This window comes from Ruditapes philippinarum, unplaced genomic scaffold, assembly GCF_026571515.1.
Source record: "Ruditapes philippinarum isolate M1 unplaced genomic scaffold, ASM2657151v2 ctg2968_1_1_1_1, whole genome shotgun sequence".
Classification (NCBI taxonomy): Eukaryota; Metazoa; Mollusca; class Bivalvia; order Venerida; family Veneridae; genus Ruditapes; species Ruditapes philippinarum.
In genome coordinates this window covers 19,900-33,935 of record NW_026860873.1, presented here as the reverse complement: position 1 = coordinate 33,935, position 14,036 = coordinate 19,900, and the positions used below count along the sequence as shown (strand labels likewise).

At 32.4% G+C, this 14,036-nt stretch overlaps 2 protein-coding genes across 2 annotated transcripts; both read right to left on the bottom strand.

Annotated features, from left to right (window-relative positions):
• Positions 1-7,536: 7,536 nt before the first annotated feature.
• LOC132713666 (trophoblast glycoprotein-like) lies at positions 7,537-8,628 on the bottom strand. The gene has a single exon (XM_060696316.1). The coding sequence runs from the start codon at positions 8,626-8,628 to the stop codon at positions 7,537-7,539; it is 1,092 nt and encodes a 363-aa protein (XP_060552299.1).
• A 3,775-nt stretch (positions 8,629-12,403) lies between these two features.
• On the bottom strand, positions 12,404-13,474 carry LOC132713665 (trophoblast glycoprotein-like). Its single transcript, XM_060696315.1, has one exon. The coding sequence runs from the start codon at positions 13,472-13,474 to the stop codon at positions 12,404-12,406; it is 1,071 nt and encodes a 356-aa protein (XP_060552298.1).
• Positions 13,475-14,036: the final 562 nt, after the last annotated feature.

Here is a 14,036-nt window from a genome sequence, read left to right as displayed (position 1 = left end):
TTGGCCTTGAATTATTATTTATCATTTAAGCTGGTCTGTCCCGTCACAAACCACCAAGGGCGTTAACTTCAGATACAGTTCATTATACTTTCAATAGTAGTTCACTCCCCTCCAAAAGGTGTATGTAAATATTTATCGACCCTCTCTCTCTCTATATATAAAATGATTTTCTGATATGTAAATTATTGATTAACAATATTTACGTTTTTTAATCAATATATTAAGTATGTTCAAACAAATAAAATAAAACTTTCTTTTCTTTTAATCTGCAAAAGTTATGAACAAATAAAACGATTACAAGCAGAATTTTTATTAAATAATAAATCAAAATTAAAATATACAGATAAAGTTCTTAAAACAACCTTAGTAGAATGTATAAAAAGTACAATAATAATTCCAATCTTAAATAAAACCTCTGAAAACTTTAATGTTTATTTCGGTACTACAAAAAGGGTACAGATTGAATTCTCAGGTAGGCAAACATATTAGATCAACGCGGTAACTGAAATTGCAAAAATGACTATTAAAGTTTATATAATTTCAGTGCAAGGTTGAACTATTTTTGCAGTGACGGCTACAACTTTTATTTGGAAGCTGTACGGTTTGCATGAAAATAGTTCTAAGCCGATTGTTCAAAACTGGTGTCATTATTGTATCGAGCAACACTCATGTTTGCCAGTAACTAAATAACTATGTTTGCCAGTAACTGAATAACTACCGTTTGTCAGTAACTGAATAACTACCGTTTGTCAGTAACTGAATAACTATCGTTTGTCAGTAACTGAATAACTCGTTTGCCAGTAACAAAACAATGTTTCTAAGTAACTGAATACCTATGTTTGCCAGTGACTGATTTACTATGTTTGCCAGTAACTGAAAAACTAGGTTGCCAGTAACTGAATAACTGTTTGTCAGTAACTGAATAGCTATATTTGTTAGTAACTGAATAACTATGTGTGTCAGTACCTGAATAACTATGTTTGCCGGTAATGCATAACTATCGTTAACCAGTTACTGAATAACAATGTTGCCAGTAACTGAATAACTATGTTTGCCGGTAACTGAATAGCTATGTTTGCCAGTTACTGAATAACTTTGAGTGAGTGAGTGAGTGAGTGAGTGAATGAGTGAGTGAGTGAGTGAGTGAGTGAGTGAGTGAGTGAGTGAGTGAGTGAGTGAGTGAGTGAGTGAGTGAGTGAGTGAGTGAGTGAGTGAGTGAGTGAGTCATGTGAGGTAGTTATGTGAGGTAGATGTGAGGTAGACGGTCACTTGCAGATAATTTGATAATTATCAAGGAAAATGTATCGACAGAACAATGTTTACAGAAAATATATTTTATTTAAAAAGCTTATAGACGTACAGTTGTTTTCAATTAACAACATAGTTAAACTTGAAATTGCGGGCAAAAACAACCCAACTTTCTACACTTGCAAAAGTGCGGTGTCCCGTGAGGGATATCGCGACACACACGTATATTACTCGAAACAAAGACACAAAAGGTGTCTGACTATAATGAATAGTCGAAGACACGAACCACCATGGTAAAAAGTCGAAGACACGAACCACCATGGTGGAAAGTCATAAGTACGATGGTGAAAAGCCGAAATAATGAAACAACGGTGGTGAAAACTCCATATCATTTTGTGTTTTCACCATGATTAATTATTCTAAATAGTCTTGATATTTTGAATACTTTTAGATTTACTCACCTTTGTCGCCTTACCTAGCAAATAATTATAACAACTAACTTTGCGTTTTGTTTACAACAACATGTGGTTTTTGTCGGTACATACCGTATACATAACTTCGATACAACCCATTTCTCGTGATACTTCGATGATCCAGACTGCATGGATACTAGAGTCCTGAATGATTGCTTGATATTTATCATATGAATTGATTTGCAAACTAGGATTGTAATCATTCAGCCGTCCGTTTATTCGTTTATTTGTTCGTTCGATCGTTTGTTTATTATTTATTAGTATTACCTTCAGTTGAATAACAAGTTTAATGATGTTGATGATGATGATGATGTTGTTGTTGTTGTTTTTGCAACAAAATAGAAATGTACAAAGAATATGTTCATGCGGGAAGTAATACAGCGGGGGAGGATTATATATTTAAATTTAGAATTGGGTAAACTAGAACTGCCACTATCATGGCGAGAATACCCCCGCATACCACTTTGTCAGAATCAACAGTGGCCATTTAGAGCTCAAGGACAACCTCCCTGCCAAATCTGAGGTTACTAAGCCAGTGCATCGCTAAGTTATGTATTCTACATGATTCAAATGTGAAAATGTCAAAATCAATACACTGCCGACAGGCATTCTTTAGCAATTGAGAAGAAAAGCTTTTTTTGTCAAGGTCCCTGTGACCTTGACCTTTGATCCAGTGACCTCAAAATCAAAAGGGGTCATCTACTAATCATGACTAACCTCCATTCCAAATATGAAGACTGTGGGTCAAAGGCATTAAAGTTATTGGGCAGACAAGCTTTTTTAGTCAAGGCCCCTGTGACCATGACCTTTGACCTGGTGACCTCAAAGTCAATAGGGGTCATCTACTAATCATGACTAACCTCCATGCCAAATATGAAGACTGTGGTCAAGAATCTTAAGTTATTGGACGGACAAGCTTATGAAGTCAAAGCCCCTGTGACCTTGACCTTTGACCTGGTAACCTCAAAGTCAATAGGGGTCATCTACTAATCATGACTAACCACCATGCCAAATATGAAGACTGTAGGTCAAAAGAATCTTAAGTTATTGAGCGGACAAGCTTTTTGAAGTCAAGGCCCCTGTGACCTTGACCTTTGACCTGGTGACCTCAAAATCAATAGGGGTCATCTACTAATCATGACTAACCTCCATGTCAAATATGAAGACTGTAGGTCAAAGGAATCTTAAGTTATTGGGCGGACAAGCTTTTTGAAGTCAAGGCCCCTGTGACCTTGACCTTTGACCTGGTGACCTCAAAATCAATAGGGTCATCTACTAATCATGACTAACCTCCATGTCAAATATGAAGACTAAAGGTCAAAGGAATCTTAAGTTATTGGGCGGACAAGAAAAAACCGACGGACAGCCGGACGGACGGACAACCTGATTCCAGTATACCCCCCTTACAACTTTGTTGTGCGGGGGTATAAAAATGAGAAAAGAAGTTATTTTATTACACGGAGATGATCAGGTGTTTTAATGAACAAATTATTTCTGTTATTTTGTTTTTTCTCATTTCTGTTTTCATTTACTTGCCATTTATGTACATCAAAATACATCAAAGGTAAGGTTACAATGGTAGATACTGGTCATCACTTATATTTGCACTTATATTATACATGTTTTCTTGAACGCTTCGCACTAGTGATAACAATGCACTTCTCGATGTTTTCTAGATAATATGACAGTATATAAACAGAAAAAAGATCGTGTAATGAAGAACAAATTCAATGGAATTTGCTAATTGTATTGGCATTAATTGAATTCAGGTGGCGAATAATTGCCAATTTGTATATATAGTACAAGTTCACTGTTCTATGATATACCGGTTGTGCTTATATAGATTAGAGGTATTCATAATATGTTATGACGCTTATATGAAAATACGACAGCATTAAAGGCACATTAATCCTCAGAAACGAATAAACCTTTATTCCTTTAGAAAGGGAAAATTTGAATTCTATAATGTTTAAATAATGTTTTTAAAGTATGCCGGATGCTTGTTACCTGAAAATATAGCGCTGAATTTGAAATAATTTATCATATAAGTACAAAGTAGCATTTTGACTTCCACTGTACTTTTTGCCAAAATACATACGAAGAAAAGAAAGGTTCACTTAATTTGCAAATAAGGAACTTTTTGGATACTATAAAAGTACACCAAAAATAAAAATCTTTTTAGAAATAAAAATAAAACCATTTCTGGGGTATAATGGGCCTTTAAAGTCACATGATTCATTTAACATGTGATATGCAAGTAAATGTATGTTTATCTACCTAATTTAAGGAACACATGTGCCTTTAAGATGACAGTGGTAATACTCAATATTTCAAAGGTAAAGACGGGAACTTTATATAAAACACAAGAAAGATCCCTGAATGTACGGAAAAAAGAACGAACAATTCTACTTTATTTTACAAAAAAAATCCTACGTTGGCCTTGAATTATTATTTGTCATTTAAGCTTGCCTGTCCCGTCACAAACCACCAAGGGCGTTAACTTCAGATACAGTTCATTATACTTTCAATAGTAGTTCACTCCCCTCCAAAAGGTGTATGTAAATATTTATCGACCCTCTCTCTCTATATATATAAAATGATTTTCTGATATGTAAATTATTGATTAACAATAGTTACGTTTTTTAATCAATATATTAAGTATGTTCAAACAAATAAAATAAAACTTTCTTTTCTTTTAATCTGCAAAAGGTATGAACAAATAAAACGATTACAAGCAGAATTTTTATTAAATAATAAATCAAAATTAAAATATACAGATAAAGTTCTTAAAACAACCTTAGTAGAATGTATAAAAAGTACAATAATAATTCCAATCTTAAATAAAACCTCTGAAAACTTCAATGTTTATTTCGGTACTACAAAAAGGGTACAGATTGAATTCTCAGGTAGGCAAACATATTAGAGCAACGCGGTAACTGAAATTGCAAAATGACTATTAAAGTTTATATAATTTTAGTGCAAGGTTGAACTATTTTTGCAGTGACGGCTACAACTTTTATTTGGAAGCTGTACGGTTTGCATGAACATAGTTCTAAGCCGATTGTTCAAAACGGGTGTCATTAGTGTATCGAGCAACACTCATGTTTGCCAGTAACTAAATACCTACCGTTTGCCAGTAACTGAATAACTACCGTTTGTCAGTAACTGAATAACTCGTTTGCCAGTAACAAAACAATGTTTCTAAGTAACTGAATACCCATGTTTGCCAGTGACTGATTTACTATGTTTGCCAGTAACTGAAAAACTAGGTTGCCAGTAACTGAATAACTGTTTGTCAGTAACTGAATAGCTATGTTTGTTAGTAACTGAATAACTATGTTTGTCAGTACCTGAATAACTATGTTTGCCGGTAATGAATAACTATCGTTAACCAGTAACTGAATAACAATGTTGCCAGTAACTGAATAACTATGTTTGCAGGTAACTGAATAACTATGTTTGCCAGTTACTGAATAACTATGTTTGCCAGTTACTGAATAACTATGTTTGCCAGTAACTGAATAACTATGTTTGCTGGTAACTGAATAACTATGTTTGCCAGTTACTGAATAACATTGTTTGTCAGTCAATTAACAACTATGCCAGTAACTGAATAACTAATATAGTTTTGCATTCTTTTATAGCAAAACTACATATTTCTCTTAATCTAATCCTAATGACATGCGCTTTCCTTTTTCTACACGAGAAGAGATTTATTTCATATATAACTTAACAAACAAACACAATACAAATTTAACATATATATTTAGTGTTCAAATTATATTCAGTTTCAAACCCTCTTTTAGAGAAACAAAATGCTAAATTTAGCATCATAAACAATGCAAGGTTAAAGTTAGAATCATTTTTGAAAATATTTGAGTGCAAAAAGAAATATTTTCAATATTTGTATCTATTTAAAACTTTGCATATTTTAAAAGAAATGTATAAACTAATATTTCACTTCTTTTTAATTATCAAAACCAATTGAAAGCCTGTAAATAGGCAGTATATTAATATTTTACATTTTGATGAATATCCATTACTTTTAACAAAAACAAAAACTGCTCTTTTCTATTTTCACAACACAAATAACATATTTTAATATGAACAAAACATAAAATCAAATTTGTTTCAAATGGATAACATATGGCAGCACTTTCAATCATCAACAAGAAACATACATATATAACAATATTAGCTTATATATATATAATCTATATATTGACATACATTATATATACATGATATAGTCAAATATTCATAATTCCTTGGGATTTAACAAATTGAGCAAATAAAAATAAGAAAAATAAAGTCTAAATTAAATCAAATATCCTAACTGGTTGGCTTATTTCAATAACTTGACTGTGTAAAATTTTTCAAAAAAACTTAATAAAAAAAATTAACGTGATATCTAACTTCAAGGCCCATAACGTCTCAAAAATATTATATATGTATTTTCATCTTTCAATTTTTTTTGTACAATTACAGTTGAGAAATTGTTACTCACTGGCAAAATCTCTAAAACCATATTTTTACTGCTTTTGTTGAGGCTTAATGTACCTTTTAAGTAATTCAATAATATAATATCTTGTCATGCGTGAACTTGACATAATTTAAATTATTCAAAACTGCTTTGATATACAAAAGGCTCTTGTAATTGAAATGTATTGCATATTCCACAAATTATGTCACATAACGAGTAATATAAATAAAATTGGAAGTAGTAGTAGTAAAATGTTATTGATTTTAGGTGGTATAAACACCTTTTTATGATTTAAAACTCTATTGACCTTCAAGAACTGTAAGAATGACAATATCTCATTTTCATCATCATCATCTTCATCATCAACATCTTTTTTGTTCTTCTTCTTTAGGTTATTCTTCAGTCTTCTTCTTTTTTTAAAAAAAAAAGATATTAACGTATGATATAGATTTGAAACAATCATAATCATATTATAAATTGATATCTTTTCTAGATGATGATATCAAATATATATCATCTATCATAATATAATACATAACAAACTGAGATTCAATAAATATTAAATTTTATGTTGTCTGAAAGTCAGCTTTGCCGATAAAATGTACGAAAAAAATCTATTCTTGACAAAGTTAAAGTTTTATCTTATGAAATATTTTCATAAAAATCTATCAACAATAAAACTGAATTAGTTTCATGAACGTATGGTCGATTTTGGAGAGAGTTGTTACATAGAATATCTTAATACACATGACTTTTGTATGTAAACAGAATAAAATGTTCCAGAACAAAATAATATTCTGTTATTTTATGTTTTAGCAACGATAATGTCAGAGCATCAAGGCAATATACTACCATACTTATTTTATACAAGCATTTTGGAAGTTTAAGTTCAAACGATATTTTTCAGCAGATATATATAGCTTTATACACTTCAGACAGCTTTCTTTTATTACTTATAAATTGTCTTGAAAATCGATAGATATTTTTAAACTAATATCTATATAATTAGGTGTATTTTTGTTAATGTTCACATCCTTACAGGCTTTTTCCTCGAAATAAGCAATTCACAACATGTATATATGTAAAGCACTACTGAAATGTCAGTCTGCCAGAAAATGTAAATAAAAAGAAATAAACAACCATCAATAACACTAATAAAGTATAAAAAGTATCACAGTTGTACAGCTTCCTACTGGCGATCAATATCAAGAATAACAAGCGTCTGTTCAAACAGATCGATTCATCTAAAATGAAGAACCAATCTTGTTATTATTAGAAAAGCTGTTTTCAAGGATTTATAAGTTCTAGTCCAGTTTTTCCATTAGTTTCATTTTACACCATTCTAGTATAAGCTGTACTTTTAGCGACAGCAGGAACAATTTGAGAGTTTGTTTCGGTGACCGGTTGCCGGCGATTCCGACGGCGGCGCCGGCAGACAATAACGACAACAGTTACAACGATAATAAGTACAACAATTCCTGCTGCGCTTCCTGCTATAAATGTTGTTTTGCTCAAATAAATTTTCTGTCCACTTGGTCCATAGCACACTATTATACGGGGTTCCTCGCACATATCTGTGTATTTCAAACGTTTTATCGGTTTCCCTACAAGATCTGAGTCATAGGAGTCTCCGCTGCATTTGATGTCGTCGAAATCTAGGCCAAGGGTAGTTGTATTAAGAAATATATATGTATTCTCCTGGTAGCAATCGCATCCAAAGGGATTCCCGCCTAATTTCAGGACTTGAAGGTTAACAAGACTTTGAATGACGTCAACATCCTCTGCGGTCAAATGTGAAATCGTATTGTAAGATAAATCAAGATTCACAACATTAGTCATACAAGGTGAAACTGGCAGTACGGCAAAATAATTTCTTGAAAGATTCAAGGTTTCTATGCTATATGAATCACATAGAAATTGCTCCATATTTGAATCCACAAGATCGAACCCGTTCGAACTCAAATCCAGTGTCTTTAAACGAGTCATGTTGGCACCTGTGAATATATTTCCCGGATCACAGGACCCCGAAACTTCTTTACTGAAGATGTGTCTGAGATAGAGCTCGTTCACATTCACAAGTGGCGCTAATGACTTCGACAAGTCATTCTTTTCCTCACACAAGTTCACTTGGATATCATTGTTGGACAAGTCCAGAATTTCGAGACGAGGAAGTTGGTTAAATGCCTCTTTTCCAACTGTTTCAATGTTGTTGCCGGATAAATTCAGATATGTTACCTTATCCAACGGTCCCGTTAAACTGCTTGGTTCAAAAAGATCGTCAGGAAGTGAACGAATTCTCCCCCCTGTAATATGGATTCGGTACGTATTATTCGTAATGTACGGGTAAATAACACTGATTTCAGTAAAATCCGCCCCTGAACAGTCAATATATGTTTTAGTACAATAACATCCTTTAACGTCCATGGAACAATTATCTTGTCCTAAACATAACTTCAGCGAGAAAAGAACGAAAAATAACGAAATAAACATGTTAAAATATTCCTTGTCGGCCATATTGGAAAATAAACAAATATACACAACCTTCAACTTCGTCTCGGACTGGCGCATTATCGGCTATTTTAAGACACGGGAGCGTATTCAGATAACACCGCTTAGCTTGAATCTATTTTTAGACAATTACGCACTAACGTATATTTTATAGATCTTTAATGCGTCGAATGAAATAAATATATAGTGTACATTAAAACTTGATATATTTGTTGAATTTGAGAGGGGGTGGGGGAGGGGTTATACATAGTTACAAATTTAATACAATACGTTGTAGCATGTACATATCTATACATTTTAACATATAGTATGGAAGATAACTTAAATCCAAATAAATCAGCTTTTGAGTCCTTCATTTCGATTATCTACGGGGTTGATAACGGATTTTTTTTTCTCATTAAAAAATCTTTATATTATCAGACAGATTTGAAACACATTTTCAGTAAAAGTTCATGGTAGTGATATAAGCCGGATAAAGGATGCAAAGGGTATGTAACAAATAAAGTTAAAACTGTGCACATGCGTTTTATAAAGTAATTCTATTGAATGCATGCGTACGGCATCAAAATATTATAATTACAAGAAGCATATAAACTATTCAGGTAAAGGGTGCAATCTTTTTTTTTTTTTAAAAATTGTGATACACGAAGCTCTCTAAATCGTTACTGTTGTATCATGTCAAATGTTAAACCGTTAAAAGTCGCATTATGCCCATACAAGTGATAATGGTAAGTGAACAGGTAAAAATCAAAGTTGACATAAAATTTCACCATAATTGTGTTCGGTCTTATATTTTACTAAAAAAAAAATATAATGCATGTTTACTCGTGGTACTATGTTTGCATGTTTAAGTATGAAAATATGTCTTATTTAAAAAAAAACGTGCGAGAACAAAATGTTGACCGTGTCGGGGGAATAGGCTACGGCGAGTTATATACCTTTTATATATTTTATATAGTAAACGGGTAGTAATTTTGTTCTTGATAATCAAAAGGGGTGATTATTTTATGATAATTTGACCATTATTGGCATGGCAAATGTGCCGAACGCCTGTGCTATTATCATTAAGTTACACTGAAAATGGCGGGGCCCGCCTAGAACTGACACTGAAAATTCCATTAATAGGTATATAATTCTATATGTATTTTTTATTTTTTTTATATTTGATTTTCTTTTAAATATACACGTGTAGTCTATAGCCGGGCAAGAAAAAACCCGAGGTCCCGCTTCGCGGTCCCGGCCTTTAACTTCCCGTATTACCAATGCGAAAATATCGTTGAAGTAATCAATATGACCATCCAGGAAATTATAACTTGCAATGAAGTTAAAGCGGCCTTCAGCTTATCTCAAGGTTAAACATTTTATTTTTTAATGTAATTAGATAAATTGAGTCGTGTAGTTGTCAAATCAAAATAATTATGATGGAAAATGAAATTTGCTGACGATAAAATTCGTAAAAAATAAGGACACCCCTCGATACTTATAATCACCCGGTGTCCGCTCTCTATATTTAAATTGTTAAAGAGAGTTCATTTCCCTATCTTATAAATAGATTTATGGGACGTTGATTTGAAGAATGCTTAAAAGTGATATAATGTACTTTTCCGAGATTAAATTACCGAAATTTAGTTTGAAACAACACAGAATTGATTTTCCAACAGAAAATAAAAGCTGAAGGTCGCTAAACATTCATATGCATTATAATTATAAGTATTGATATGCACATTTCGTTACATGAAAACACATAATTTATATATTTTATTTAAAATATAAATATATTCTATTTAATCAAAGCTTTAGTATGTAACAAAAATAACCAAAAAGAAAACTGAACAAAGCACTAGAAAACATTATATATGTAAACCGGGTTCTAATCGAACATATCCATGAGTAACTTAGAATCCATCTTGAGATTTTTTGCTGCTATGTCTTCTATGTTTTCTTTCTTTTGAATTTTTCACAACACAAATAACATATTTTAATATGAACAAAACATGAAATCAAATTTGTTTCAAATGGATAACATATGGCAGCACTTTCAATCATCAACAAGAAACAAATATAACAATATTACCTTACTCGTATATATATACAATCTATATATTGACATACATTATAATTATTATATACATGATATAGTCAAATATTCATAATTCCTTGGGATTTAACAAATTGAGCAAATAAAAATAAGAAAAATAAAGTCTAAATAAAATCAAATATCCTAACTGGTTGGCTTATTTCAATAATTTGCGTAATTTTTTTCAAAATAACTTAATAAAAAAATTAACGTGATATCTAACTTATAGGCCCATAACGTCTCAAAAATATTATACATGTATTTTCATCTCTCAAATTTTTTAATTTTTTTTTGTACAATTACAGTTGAGAAATTGTTACTCACTGGCAAAATCTCTAAACCATATTTTCACTGCTTTTGCTGAGGCTTAATGTACCTTTTAAGTAATTCAATAATAAAATATTTTGTCATGCGTGAACTTGACATAATTTAAATTATTCAAAACTGCTTTGATATACAAAAGGCTCTTGTAATTGAAATGTATTGCATATTCCACAAATTATGTCACAGAAGAGTAATATAAATAAAATTGGAAGTAGTTGCAGTAAAATGTTATTGATTTTAGGTGATGTAAACACCTTTTTATGATTTTAAACTCTTTTGATCTTCAAGAACTGTAAGAATGACAATATCTCATTTTCTTCTTCATCATCATCATCTTCATCATCATCATCATCACCATCAACATCTTTTTTGTTGTTCTTCTTCTTCTTTAGGTTATTCTTCAGTCTTCTTCTTTTTTAAGAGATCATGATACCAAATATATATCATCTATCATAATATAATACATTACAAACTGAGATTCAATAAATATTTTTATGTTTTCTGAAAGGCAGCTTTGCCGAAAAAAAGTACGCAAAAAATCTATTCTTGACAAAATTAAAGCTATATCTTATGAAATATTTTCATAAAAATCTATCAACAATAAAACTGAATTGGTTTCATGAACGTATGGTCGATTTTGGAAAGAATTGTTACATAGAATATCTTAATACACATGACTATTGTATGTAAACAGAATAAAATGTTCCAGAACAAAATAATATTCTGCTATTTAAAGTGGGGTCTTATCCGATTAGCCAAGATTTTGAGCATTGGTCATTTGCTTTCAGGGCATTTACTTAATTTCCTATCATACTTATTTCATACAAACATTTTGGAAGTACCATATTTTTTTTTTAAAATACAAACGCTATTATTTTGTTTATTTTATACACGTTTTTCTTTTAGAAAGTATAGATTGTCTTGAAAACTGAATAATATTTTTAGATTGACATCTATTTAATCAGGAGGTTTTTTTTGTAAATGTTCACATCTTTAAAAGCTTTTTCTTCGAAATAAGCAATTTACAACATGTATATATGTAAAGCACTACTGAAATGTCAGTCTGCCAGAAAATGTAAATAACGCAAATGAACACCCATCAGTAACACACATAAAGTATAAAAAGTATCACAGTTGTACAGCATCCTACAGACGATCAATATCAAGAATAACAAGCGTCCGTTCAAAACAGATCGATTCATCTAAAATGAAGAACCAATCTTGTTATTATTAGAAAAGCTGTTTTCAAGGATTTATAAGTTCTAGTCCAGTTTTTACATTAGTTTCATTTTACACCATTCTAGTATAAGCTGTACTTTTAGCGACTGCAGGAATAATTTGAGAGTTTGTTTCGGTGACCGGTTGCCGGCGATTCCGACGGCGGCGCCGGCAGACAATAACGACAACAGTTACAACGATAATAAGTACAGCGGCGCTTCCTGCTATAAATGTTATTGTGCTCAGTCCACTCGGTCCATAGCACCCTATAATACGGGGTTCCTCACACATATCTGTGTATTTCAAACGTTTCATCGGTTTTCCTACAAGATCTGAGTCATAGGAGTCTCCGCTGCATTTGATGTCGTCGAAATCTAGGCCAAGGGTAGTTGTTTTAAGAAATATATATGTATTCTCCTGGTAGCAATCGCATCCAAAGGGATTCCCGCCTAGTTTCAGGACTTGAAGGTTTACAAGACTTTGAATGACGTCAACATCTTCTGCGGTCAAATGTGAAATCTTATTGTAAGATAAATCAAGATTCACAACATTAGTCATACAAGGTGAAACTGGCAGTACGGCAAAATAATTTCGTGAAAGATTCAAGGTTTCTATGCTGTATGAGTCACATAGAAATTGCTCCATATTTGAACCCACAAGATCGAACCCGTTCGAACTCAAATCCAGTGTCTTTAAACGAGTCATGTTGGCACCTGTGAATATATTTCCCGGATCACAGGACCCCGAAACTTCTTTACTGAAGATGTGTCTGAGATAGAGCTCGTTCACATTCACAAGTGGCGCTAGAGATGTCGACAACTCATTCTTTTCCTCACACAAGTTCACTTGCATATCATTGTTGGACAAGTCCAGAATTTCGAGACGAGGAAGTTGGTTAAATGCCTCTTTTCCAACTGTTTCAATGTTGTTGCCGGATAAATTCAGATATGTTATCTTATCCAACGGTCCCGTCAAAGTGCTGGATTCAAAAAGATCGTCTGGAAGGGAGCGAATTCTCCCCCCTGTAATATGGATTCGGTACGTATTATTCGTAATGTACGGGTAAATAACACTGATTTCAGTAAAATCCGCCCCTGAACAGTCAATATATGTTTTAGTACAATAACATCCTTTAACGTCCATGGAACAATTATATTGTCCTAAACATAACTTCAGCGAGAAAAGAACGAAAAATAACGAAATAAACATGTTAAAATATTCCTTGTCGGCCATATTGGAAAATAAACAAATATACACAGCCTTCAACTTCGTCTCGGACTGTCACATTATCGGCTATTTTAAGACACGGGAGCGTATTCAGATAACACCGCTTAGCTTGAATCTATTTTTAGACAATTACGCACTAACGTATATTTTTGGCGCCCGCGCCGAAGCGCGGCGCCTTTTATGTAATGAAATCAGATTTTGTGAAAGGGCGACAGCAACTTCTCGAGCCTTTTATAGTTGTTCATAATAAAAGCCGATCATTCCGATCGGTATGAGGGTGCTTGATTATTAATTAGTCGCGATATGTACAATGAATAGCGAACTGGAGAATTTCGCAATGCAAACATTTTCAAATTAAATAACCTTTAAATCGCGCTCTTCAAGGTATTTTTATTTATCATTTTGTAGTACACAGTGGATTATTATGGTATGTTATTCCGAAAGCTGTAAATAGAATGATGAGTTGATGACCTAAATA

Bases quoted from the DNA above. Each gene is read 5' to 3' on its own strand.
- LOC132713666 (XM_060696316.1), bottom strand. From the start codon at position 8,628: ATGGACGTTAAAGGATGTTATTGTACTAAAACATATATTGACTGTTCA.
- LOC132713665 (XM_060696315.1), bottom strand. From the start codon at position 13,474: ATGGACGTTAAAGGATGTTATTGTACTAAAACATATATTGACTGTTCA.